The following is a 12,915-nucleotide window of genomic DNA, read 5'->3' as shown; positions in this document are numbered from 1 at the left end:
TTTGATCAACTTTAGGAAGCTTGGTACTTTCTATGAACAAACAAGTCAACATGGAAACTTTTTCTCCATTTATTGGAAAATTACAGGAATTTAATGTTTATTCTGGACATATTGAGCAGCCCTGGGACGCTTTGGACAAAGTTTAAATTGCTCATTTTTACAGGATGACATTGTGGGGCAGAGCATCCTAAGAGCAGTCATAAGGGATATCAGAGGTCATTAGTCCAACACCCTCAGTTTAAAGATGAGGAAACTGAGGACCCTGAGAGGTCATAGGATCAGATATATGGAGCTGAAATGGCTATCTAGTTCCTAACTCTCACATTACAAAAAAGAAACTGAAGGATAAGAAAGGTTGGGAGTCTTGTCCATACATTAGTGTTGGTGATAGGATTTGACCTCAAGGTTTTTGAGTCCAAATATTTTTTTTTAGGCTTTTGCAAGGCAAATGGGTTTAAGTGGCTTGCCCAAGGCCACACAGCTAGGTAATTATTAAGTGTCTGAGACTGGATTTGAACCCAGGTACTCCTGACTCCAAGGCCGGTGCTCCATCCACTATACTACCTAGCCACCCCGAGTCCAAATCTTGTGCACTTTTCATTGCCCATCCTGCTCAGTGCTCTTCCACCTCCCTTTTAAATCCCCAGATCTTGTCTCTCTTTTTAGACTCTTTAGTAGCCCATGGGACTCTGGTCCACTGATCTAATAACAAATTTTGCCAACCTAATGTTTTTAGATTTAGCTGAGGGTTTAGGACAAGTTATTTTGCTAAAAAATAAAAAACCAAAGCAACAACAAAGTTCAGAATCTGAATGAACACTATGTTCACTTTTTAAAATTTTTCTTATTTTTTCCTTCCTTATTCCATGGTTTCCTCTTTTCCCTTTAGTTCTAATTCTTCATAAAAATGACTAATAATGTAAATATTTTAAACCAAAATGTACACATACAATTTCACTAGACTATTCAATACTGAAGGGAGGGGAGTGGGAAGGGAAGGTGGTGGGAATGGAGGGTGGAAGAAAATATGCATGTGGATGATTGTTGAAAATCTTTTATAACATATAATTTGAAAAATAAAATATAAATAAAAAGTTATTTTGCTAAAGATGAAGCTCATAGGGGTGGCTAGGTGGCACAGTGGATAGGGCACCTGCCCTGGAGTCAGGAGGACCTGAGTTCAAATCTGGCCTCAGATACTTAATAATTACCTAGCTGTGTGGCCTTGGGCAAGCCACTTAACCCCACTGACTTACAAAAAATAAAAAAAAGATGAAGTTCATGTTAATGCTGAGTATCAGCTTAGACAAATCCTGTTCCTCAGTTGGCACTTTTAGTTTGGTGTGGAGAAGAGCAAACAAAAGTCAGTTGTTCTGAGTGGGTGGTGGCAGTCAATCCTGCAAAATGTAAAGAGTTCTTACTCTCAGAAAATTTCCATTCTAGTAGGAAGAAGGAATACATGGTAGTACAAATAACATAAAGCAGAATGAATGTTATATTCCTATTAGAAAGATGGGAAATAGGGGCACCTAAGGTGGCATAGTGGATAAAGCATTGGCCTTGGAGTCAGGAGTACCTGGGTTCAAATCTGGTCTCAGACACTTAATAATTATCTAGCTGTGTGGCCTTGGGCAAGCCACTTAACCCCATTTGCCTTGAAAAAAAACCTAAAAAAAAAGATGGGAAATTCATCAGATGGCAAGGCTTTAGAAAAGAATCTTCCAGAATGATGTGGATGCCATTGGAAGTTATCACCTGTTCTCTGGGTTCATGTTTCTAGGAGAACAAGGAGACATGACTGGTTCCTTTATACAAGAAATGTCTATGGCCAATCCCAAATGGAGCTTGAATCCTCCCAATTGCTATATGGGTCATCATCTCATCATGACAAGTTGCCATCTTTCCAAAGTTGCCTTTTAAATTAGAAATCATCTTCACCTGCATTTCTTGATTGTTAAAGAAAAGACATTAGGTTAAAACATGTCAACATGAATAGGGAAGTGTTAGACCTGGGGTACCTGATCTTGAGGAGACTACATTTGGAATAGTGTGTTCAGTTCTGGGCATTACCTTTTGAGAGTATCAGTAAGCCAGAGGGTGGCCAAAGGAGGACAGTCAAGATGATGAAAGGATTCAAGTTCATGCTTTATGAATATTGTGTAATGGAAACGGTGTAGACATTTGTTCTGGAGAGGTAAAGACTGAGGATGGGACTTACTAACTTCCCTCAAAAAAAAAGTGAAGGATTATTAGATGGAACAGGGATAGGATCTGTTTGAATTGTCCCTAGAAAATAAAATCAGGAACAATAGAACCAACAAAGAGGAAAAAATTATTCTCAAAATGCCTGATTTTAATTATCTTCATTATTTTATCATCTACATCTCCTTCTCCTCTCAGAGAACCATATCTTATAATAAAAGAAAATAGGGAGAAAATTTCAGCAAAATTAACATGTGAGAGAAGTCTGATGATACATGATGCATTTCAGAACCATTGTTCTCCCTAATCTTCTAAGTGAAGGGAAACTGTCTTCTTTGGATTCAAGTTTAATCATTCTAATTTTGTGATACTTGGCTTTAATAACACACCATATCTACTGCTGTCATTCTTTTGTATAAAGTTTGCTTCCTTCTATTTGGTTCACTTTGCATTGATTCATATAAATCTTTCAATACTTCTCTGTATTCATTACAGACATCATAACTTATAGGACGATAAAATGAGAGAAAAATCAGAGATATTTTGATGCGTCTTTATTTTATTGTTAATGATTTGAAGCATTTTTCCAATATTTTCAATAGGGTAAAAATGTTTGGACAACTGTGCATATCTTTTGATTACTTATCTATTGGGAAATAGATTTTAGTATCTTAGATATCTTAGATAAGGGAATGATAGCCAATGTAATATAATTCAGTTAATTTCTATATTACATTGGCTATCATTCCCTTATCTAAGATATATGATAGAAAGATTTTTCCTCATTAATCACTAATACAAAATCAGTCAATGGGTTAGAACAAACCATACTCAAAGAGTTGGAAACAGCTATTAACTATAAGACAGAATGCTCCAAATAACTAATAACCTGACAAATTTAACTAAAAACAACTCTGATGATTCATTTCATACCTAGCAAACTGCAAAAGATAGCAAAGGATATCGACAATGTTTGTGCATCGACAGGCACGCTAGAACACGGACGGTGCATTGTGAATCAATGTTAAATTTGGAAAACAATTTTGGGTTTTTAAAAATCAAGTGACCCAAATATCTATACTTCTACCTAGAGATTCTGCTACAACTACTACTACTACTACTACTACTACTACTACTACTACTACTACTACTACTCCTACTACTACCACTATTACTATTACACTAAGATATTTAATAAGAAAAAAGTCCCCATATATACCACATCATTTTTAGTGGCTTCTTTTGTGGTAGCAAAGAACTGGAAACAAAGTAGATTCTCATTAATTGGGAATTAATTGGATAAGGGAAAAATAAATTATGGTACATGAATGTAAGTTAGAATTACTATGCTAAAATAAGTAACAAATATGATTTGTTTGTCTAGACTTTCTATGATCTGATTAACAGTGAGAAATATGATGAAATAGTGATAAATATGATGAAAACAGATTTCTATGATCTGATAAAAAAATGAGAAAAGCTGAGTCAGTGAAACAATCTACATAATGACTTTGATGTGTCCAACACTTTGTGACTCAATGAACTTGTCCTTGGGGTTCTATTGGCAAAATATTGGATTCCCATTTCCACGAGACTTGCCCATGGTCACATAAGCTTCTAAATGTCTGAGTCTGGATTTAAACTCAAATCATCTTGACTTCTAGTCACTGTAGTAGCAAGCAGTCCCACACAATGACTTCAACAAATTAATGCAAAGATAAGCACAAAATAATCAAAGGTGAATGGTGCAAGATTAAAAAGAACAAACATGCTGAAACAAGAAGATGGCTCAATCCATTCATTTGCACAGGTGGAAAGTTCATGAATGTGGTATATTGCCATATTTTCACTTTTTGATGTATTTAATTGAGTTTGCTACTTCCCCCCCCTTTTCCTCTTTATTTTTTTCTTTTAAAAAAGCATCCTTTATTATTTAGGATTGTTCTGCATTGGAAGATGAATACTTAAGGAAATTCTTATCACTAAAAAGATAATGAAATTTTATGATTTAAAGGACAATAAATTTACTTTAAAAATTGAGAAAGAGAGAGATATAAGGAAGGAAGAAAAGATGTAAGGCAAAAAGAATAAAACAGAAAAGGAATGAGGAAAGGAAGGAAGGAAAGAAGGGTGGGAAAGAGGAAGGAAGAAACTGAGGGAGAGAAGGAGGAATGAAGAGAGAGAGAGAGAATTATGTAATAAGAAAAGAATACAAAGAAACTTGAATTTCATCTCAACTTTAAAAATCAAGAGAAGCAAAGTTTGAAGATCTTAATCGACAGATCATAAATGAAACTCCCCGATTCATCTATAAGTAAATTAACATCTTTTGTGGGATGGTGTTGTAGAACAGATATAGCATAACTGGGGAGAGGGTTAGTGGGGTATAAAGTGGAATGGATAATGCCCTCCAAGCAATTTCCTATTGGAATAGCTAAGGGATGCTTATTCATAAAATTTCTAAGTTTAGGACCTGGTGGATAGGAAGTCTATGGGAGCACTAAAAAATTGGAGGACTCATGAAGGAATTGCTGGCATCAACTCTTACCAGTTTGGGAGAGCTAATTGTTAAATTGTCAATATGAGCCTTTATTTTTTTCAAATTGGCAAACTTTACAAAGCATGGCTTTGTTATTTTGTTTGTCTAGACTTAAGGTGTTGGAGAAAGTGTTATTGCAAATTAAACTTTATAATGTGTGTGTGTGCATTTCATGGAAAGCAGATTGTTAAAAGAGTTACCAGAACATCACTGGTCTTATCATAGGAAAAACAGCTGCTGAATGAAATTCTACTGAAGGTCTCTCAAATGAAGGAAGAGGTAAGAACCTCCAATCAGAGATTGAACTCTTATGATAGGTTGAGTCTGGGATGAAGGGAATCTGCAAATTGGCAAGTCACTTTCTCTGGGAAAGTTCTGTGCCTCCAAGAGCAATGTTCTATCTCAGGACAAAAGCAAATGTGTCAGTTCCTGGAGGAATGAGGAAACCAGAATTGTGATGCCATAGGAGCCATAGAGCCAGAGATATGACAGAATTCTATTTGGAAGGGAAACTCATAGGATTGGCACATTTAATAAGAGACATGAACGAGAATAATTTCTCCCATACAAGATTGCTTTTGTCCAAAATTGCTTCCCCATCAAATTGCTTTTTCTAAGAAAAGAACAGAACAGGAAAAGAAAGAACAGCACAACCACACTGGGAAACTCTTATTATTCTCATTGTTACATCTGAGAAAACTCTAACAGAGTCTTGTCCAGGGTCACACAGTTTGCTTATAGGTATGGAATACTAATTTTTTTTCTCCTTTTCAAAGGAGGTGATAAGCTAACTGCTTCCATCTTTGAAATTCCATAGAACTTTAATCAATGAGAAAGTTCAATTGGATTGAGAGGCTTTCTGCCTTTTACAGAATTCACAGATGCCCATATATATAATTTTATTTAAGGCAATTGAGTTAAATGACTTGCCCAAGGTCACACAGCTAGGGAATTATTAAATATCTGAGGTCGGACTTAAACTCAGGTCCTCCTGACTCCAGGGCCAGTGTTCTATCCACTGTGACATTTAATTGCCCCACAGGTGCCCATATTCCAAGGGCCTCTACTCTAACAAAACTAGAGACCAGAGTCTCACAGTTGAAGACACTAGAACCAGGAGGTGCATATAAGAAGCAGCTTATCTTTCCATAGTTTGCCTTTTCTTCCTCAGACTAATTTGGATTCATGCATTTCTGCCCTACCTCCAATGCTACCGGCAGCAAAGATGCTAGCAGACTAAAGACAAGACAGAGACTTAAATCAGAATAACCCTGGCACATTAGTCTTTTCCCCTTCATAGTGCCCTGTTAGATACTGGCTCCAGGCTGAAGAAAATTTTTGAGGTCTCAACAGTTAACTTGACTGCTGGGGGCTGAAACCCAGAACTATTATGGCTTCAAACTGGTGAAGTGCCAAACAAAAAATGGATCTCATTAAAAGGGATAAGGAAGGAAATCACATCTTTGTCAAAGGTTGTAATGAAATAATATCAATATTAAACATATATACACACAGTAATAAAGCATATGTATTCTTAGAGGAGAAACTAAATAAGTTATGGGAAGAGAGACAGTGAAACTATGTTAGTGGAGTACCTCAACCTACCACTCTAAGAATCAGATATATCTTAAGACAAAATAAACAAGAAAGTTTAAGAAGATGAATTGAATCTTTGAAATTAGAGATGATGGACCCTTGGAGAAAATTGAATGAGCTTAGAAAGGAATCTACATTCATCTCTGGCACAAAAATTGACCATGCATTAGTACATAAAAACCTTGCACTCAAATGCAGAAAGGCACAAATATTAAATGCACCCTTTCCGGATCATGAGGTAATAAAAATTACATATAATAGGAGCCGTGGAAAGGTAAACTAAAAGTTAATTGGAAACTTAATTCCTTAATTTTAAAGAATGGATGGATCAAACGACAAATCTTAGAAATAATCAACAATTTTATGAGATAATGACAATGATGAGACATGATTCTAAAAGCTAACAACAAGAGAGAGAGAGAGAGAGAAAGGAATTCCTTTTGGTGTATTTGTGGACAATAGAAAATACTTGGTAATCTACCTTCCAAGACAACCCCAGAAGTATATGAACATAAATACAAAACACTTTTCAAACAAAGAATGTCAGCTCTAAACAATTGGAAAAATGTCAATTGAATATGGACAGTCTGAGTTAATCTCATAAAAATGACAATTTCCCCTATTACTTATTCAGTGTCACATTAATCAAACTAGCAAAAAATATTATGCAAAGTTAAAAAATAACAAAATTTATCTGAAGGATCAAAAAATTAAGAATATCAAGGGAATTAATGGGAAAAAAGGGAAGGGGGAACAGCCATACCATATTTAAAACTATATTATCAAGTGGCAGTCATGAAAATAATCTGGTACAGGCTAAGAAATATGGCCGTGGATAAGTGGCATAGATTAGAAAAGAAACAGTAGTAAATGACGGTTTTGTTTGATAAACCAATGACATTAACTTCTGCGATAAGAACTCACTGTTTGACAAACCTGCTGGGAAATCTGGAAATAGTATGACAAAAGCTAGGCCTAGACCAACATCTCATAGCCTATCCCAAGATAAGGTCAAAATGGTTATAGGGTTTAGACATAAAGTGCAATACCATGATACACAGGAGAACAAGGAATTAATAATTTATATGTCAGATCTGGGAGGGGAGGGGGAGAAGTTCTTGACCAAACAGGAGAGAAAGAACATTATAAATTGTTAAATGTATAATTTTGATTAAATGTATAATTTTGATTACATTAAATTAAAAAAAGGTTTTGCACAAACAAAATCAATGAAACAAGATTAGAAGGAATGCAGAAAGCTCTGAAACAATTTTCACATATATGGAAAGCTGATTCAAAATGATTAGAATACAAGTCATTCTCTAATTGATAAATAAAAGAATATGAACAGGCATTTTTCAGATTAAGAAATTAACAATATCTATGTTCATATGAAAAATGTTCTAAATCATTATTGTTTAGAGAAATTCAATTGAAACAACTCAGATATCACTATACACCTTTCTAACTGATTGAAATGACAATAAAAGAAAAGGATCATTGTTGAAGAGGATATGGGAAACCTGGCATACTAATGCATTATTGATGGGAGTTGTGAACTGATCCAACCATTCTGGAGAGCAATTTGGAAGTATACCCAAAGGACAATAAAACTGTGCATTTGATCCAGTGATAATACCATTACTAGGTTTGTATCCCAAAGAGATCATTAAAAAAGGAGAAAACATCCAAATATAGAAAAATATTTACAGCAGTTAATTTTGTAGTGGCAAAGACTTGGAAACTGTGGTAATGCCTATCAGTTGAGAAAAGTCTGAATAAATTGGTATATGAGTGTAATGGAGGATTATTATACTGTAAGAAATCATGAGTTACTGGACTTCTACAAAGTTTGGAAAGACTTGCATGAACTGAAGCAGATTGGAGTGAGCAGAACCAGAAAGCACTATACACATTGACAGCAACATTGAGATGATCAACCATGATGAATTCAGCTTCTTTCAGTAGTTCTGTGATCAAGAGCTATCCTAAAAGACTTTTAGTAAAAAATACCATTCACATCCAAAGAAAAAATCATGGAGTCTGAAAACTGAATGAGACATACTATATTAATATTTAAAATTTCTTTTATGCTTTTTCTTTCTTTCCCACATTCCCCCTTCCTAAGTTATAATTTCTCTTACATATTCTGCCCAATATGAACATATGTTAGACACAATTGTACATGTATCACCTATGTAAGATTACTCACCACCATATGGAGGTGGGAGGAAAGGGATGGTGATAGAAAAATTGTAGAACTCAACAGCTTATAAAAATATGAATGCTGAAAGATAATTTGCATGTAATTGGAAAAAATAAAATAAAAAGTAGAAAAATCAAAAAAGACAAATAATTATGATCTAGCAATGAATAAAATGTGACATCTCAGAAAAAGAAGAAGCTACAAGGAAATAATGAGGAGTAGGGAAAAAATTGAAAATTGGTGGGGAGGTCATGGGGGTTGGAGGTCTTACTTTAGAGGGGCTTCCACTAAAGAATGGGTAAAGAGAAATGAATCTTACACTGAAAGGGTAGAATTAAAAATTAAGACTCCTTGGGACAATTGAGGGATGGAGGAATGGGAAAGTCGTGTCTTTATATTTGAAATAGCTTGATGTATACTGCTTTTTTGAGTCATCCTGAAAACTGAAAGTGATTTCTTATGACTGTGAACTACCCAGGTTAGGTAAAATTCATTTATAATTTATAATTTTCAAAACTAGAAGTGAATTGCCAGAAATACTCAGCCTGGGTTTGATTTCCTAAACAACCGGTGATAACATCAATATTCAGTACAGTGGAAAATGATGAAGATGAAGCATAATCTTTCCATTTAGGGTTTTGCTCCATTCCCCATCACTGAATGAGGTCCATCATAGACAGTTCACATAAACTGAGAAACTAAGAAGAAAATATTGAAAGAAGATCTTCCCCTATTTGCATTGTAACATAGAATTCTAGTCTGTTCCATGATCACCTTTCAAGAGGAAATACAAATGAGGAAGAGAGAGAGAGAGAGAGAGAGAATCTTGACTGAGCATATTTAACTGAGCTGTTGGGAAGGCACAGACATCTTGATGAAGATGTTCTAACAGGGAAAAAACATCTTCTTGCCTAAGGTAGAAACTTTATTAAGGATAGAGAAGAAAAGTATCAGAAGTTCATATCATTTTATACTCATTTTGCCTGAAAATTAATTCAGTAGCAATACCATCAAAGTATTGTAATATCAGTAACGTCCTTAGTGATCTCCATTCTGCTGACATGCTAAGTGGTGGGGACACAATCTTTATGGTTCTGGTAACTGGTGAATTTTTATTGACCATTCTGATAAATGGATTCATAGCATTGGTGAATTTCATTGACTGGATCAAGAGCAAGAAATTGTCTTCAAGTGATGTCATCCTGGTCAGCTTGGCCATCTCCAGAATTGGACTGGCTTGTGCAATAATATGGAATAGTAATTTAGTTGTGATCCATATTGATGTGCGCTTTACAGCAAAACTAGGATTAATTGATATCCTCTTCCTACTGACTCACAATACAAATATTTGGTCTGCTACTACCCTCAGCATCTTCTACTTACTGAAGATCACCAACTTCTCTCATCCCCTCTTCCTCTGGATGAAATGGAGAATTGACAGGATGGTTTTCTTGCTTCTTGGGGGCCCCTTGATTATCACCGTTTCCATTTTATTTCCATTAATGGAGAAAATTCAACATTACTATAGCATCTTATTTAATAGAGGAAAGGAGAGAAATGTGTCCCAGGAGGACCAAGTGTCTAAAAGTTTCTTCATCATGATAGAGATTATTATTAGTTTTCTGGGTCTTATTCCTTTCATTTTGTCTACAGTCTCACTCTCCCTATTTATTCTCTCCCTGTGGAGGCATAAGCAACAGATGCAAATCAAGGTCACAGGGTCCAGAGACCCTAGCACAGAAGCCCATGTTCGAGCCATGAAAGCTGTGTCTTCCTTCCTCATCCTCTTTTTATTGTACTATACAAGTTTATTTTTCAATTACTGGAGTTACTCAGTTATAAAGAATAAGCTACCTTCCATGTTGAGTATGTCAACCATGCTTCTCTACCCCTTTGGCCATTCACTGGTCCTGATTCTGTGGAACAGCAAGTTGAGAAAGGTAGCCCTGAGGATGTCATGGCTGATGAGGTGCTGCCAGAGAGAAAGATATTTATAAGTTGTTTGGGTGCCTCTCAAGATAGTCTGGCATTTTTAGGAGGAAAGAGGTCAGCACGGAGTCCTTAACAAACTTTATCAAATTCTTTCACTCTTTATAGAATCAAGACCCCTGACCTCTGATCAAATACATGAATTTAGAGAGAAGAAAAACCTTGGTACAATACCCAATTTTTTCACTTACTAGCTGTATGACTACAGAACAGCTTTCTTGATCTCTGGGAACCTTAGAATTCTCCTACAAGGAATAGTGACAATAATACAATAATAAATATAACAATAGCAATCATCTCAATGGAAATCTAAGATAATTGTTCCAGACTCTGGGATGCTGATGGGTGAATGAGTGAAGATCAGGTCTAACTCAAATCAATCCTAGCAGACTCACTGCTGATGTTCCCTAGTCATCATCATGGTATACTTATGTCCATGCTCCTCTCTCCTTCTTGCCCACTCTCCTCCTTTACTTGGGAAACAGTGATCTAATCAACATTGCCACTCTGGCATTCCTGGAAAGAAATAACAATTAATTATGCTATGATGCCAATGGACATACCTATGACTTCCTGAAAAAAAAAAACTTCCCTGATGGCACTCCTCTATAACATTTTCTCCTCCATTACAGTCCTCTTGGAGTGTTGATTTCAATGTTGGTTTAACTGATGTTTTGCAGAGTTCCTGATGTGTAGTACTTTTTCCATTTTAAAATTTAATTTATTTTTAGATTGACTTTGTCTTCCTCCCACCTCACCATATACTCAATTAAGAAAGGAAGAAAAATAACATTACTATTATAAGTCCAAAACCCTTCACCTCTTTATTAAATAGTAGGCAGCATATTCATTACATCTTTAGGGACTGTGGTTGGAATTTTGTTGCTCAGAATCCCAAATATTTCAGAGCTATATATCTGTATATTACTGTTTTTTTACATAATTTTCTTAATAAATTCTTTGACATTCATTTTTCCATTCATTAATACATTCAAGACATCTTTGAAGTTGATGCTATTCAGGAAATTTCCCTAAGAAGGTTGGATTCCAGTGAAATCAAATTCTAAATCTCCACTGCTCATTTCAAGAATTTGGGTTCATGAACATGACCCATGATCTTGGCTCTGAAAACTTGGGAAGTCATGCCTGCCTTTAATATGGGCTTCTGATGCAAGACACCATCAAGTTTTTTGGGGGGGATAATGTGTATTGTTTCTTCTTCACATCCTTGTGACACTGGAGAAAAGAGTTGAGGAAGTAGAAATTCTGAAGCGGTAGAGAGAAATAAAAACATGAGTAATTATCAAAATTCACTTTTTTTTATAATATGGAAACAGTAATGGTAGAGCTCCCTAATGGAAGTTTATCCCCTCAAATCTCAGTCTATCATCTTTAGTTCCTTGGGTGGAATCAGTAAGGCACCAGTGGTCCTACATAAATTTAATGCAGGAGTTTCTCCTCAGATGATTCTAAAGATCCCAATTATGTAAACTTGTCAAGCATATTGTAATACTTCAAGATGTCAATCATTTTTCAGGTCTTAAAGTGTATTCAACCTACAAGTCACTATTATTTTACTATGTGGACCACACAAAGAACAAGAGATATTTTTTCCACTGTTCTCTTGTATATTTAAGAACCATGGAAGATGGAGAGACTAGGTGGTGCAGTAGTTAGAGCACCAGCCCTGGAATCAGGAGTACCTCAGTTCAAATCTGACCTCAGACACTTAATAATGACCTAGCTATGTGGCCTTGGGCGAGCCACTTAACTCCATTGCCTTACAAAAAAAGCTAAAAAAAAAGAGCCATGGAAGATAAAAGATACATCATCTCTTGAAACATTCTCTCTTTCTCTTCCAGTGTTTGAGACACCAGTATGACCTTGACCTTGGGTAACACTCAGACAAAGACACAAAAGTTCCTGGGATTCTGTCCTGAGATTCCAGAGAGGGCCATAATCTAATATTCAGGAACTCAAAAGGAATCGTGAGTTAAATTCAGAAATCCAGAATCCCTAGAGGGAGTCAGACAATAATCAGCTACAGGTTAAAGAGAAGAGATAGAAATATTAAATCCATGAAGGGTTTGGGATCCACCAGTTTGGGAGACATCTAGGTGGTGCAGCAATTAGAATACTAGACCTGAAGTCAGGAAAACCTGAGTACAGATATGATCTCAGATACTTACTATCTATGTGACCCTGGTCAGGTTACTTAGTCCTGTTTGTCTCAATTTCCTCATCTATAAAATGGATTGGAGAAGGCAAAGAAAAAAAAGCTCTAATATTCTTGCCAACACCCCCCCCCCCCAAAAAAAGCCCTGCTAAATGCATTAGAAAGAAACGGACAGGTTGGAAAAGATAGAGAAACAATTGGGATAGA

The 12,915-nt window shown here is 35.7% G+C and overlaps 1 protein-coding gene across 1 annotated transcript; it reads left to right on the top strand.

Moving 5' to 3' along the window:
* Positions 1 to 9,604: 9,604 nt before the first annotated feature.
* Positions 9,605 to 10,540, top strand: LOC141490211 (taste receptor type 2 member 7-like). The gene has a single exon (XM_074190444.1). The coding sequence runs from the start codon at positions 9,605 to 9,607 to the stop codon at positions 10,538 to 10,540; it is 936 nt and encodes a 311-aa protein (XP_074046545.1).
* Positions 10,541 to 12,915: the final 2,375 nt, after the last annotated feature.

This window comes from Macrotis lagotis, chromosome 5 (genome assembly GCF_037893015.1).
Source record: "Macrotis lagotis isolate mMagLag1 chromosome 5, bilby.v1.9.chrom.fasta, whole genome shotgun sequence".
Classification (NCBI taxonomy): Eukaryota; Metazoa; Chordata; class Mammalia; order Peramelemorphia; family Peramelidae; genus Macrotis; species Macrotis lagotis.
The sequence above is the reverse complement of the archived record's forward strand: the minus strand, read 5'-3'. Positions and strand labels throughout refer to the sequence as shown.

Excerpts from the sequence above, each read along its gene's own strand:
- LOC141490211 (XM_074190444.1), top strand. The coding sequence starts at position 9,605 with ATGCTAAGTGGTGGGGACACAATCTTTATGGTTCTGGTAACTGGTGAA.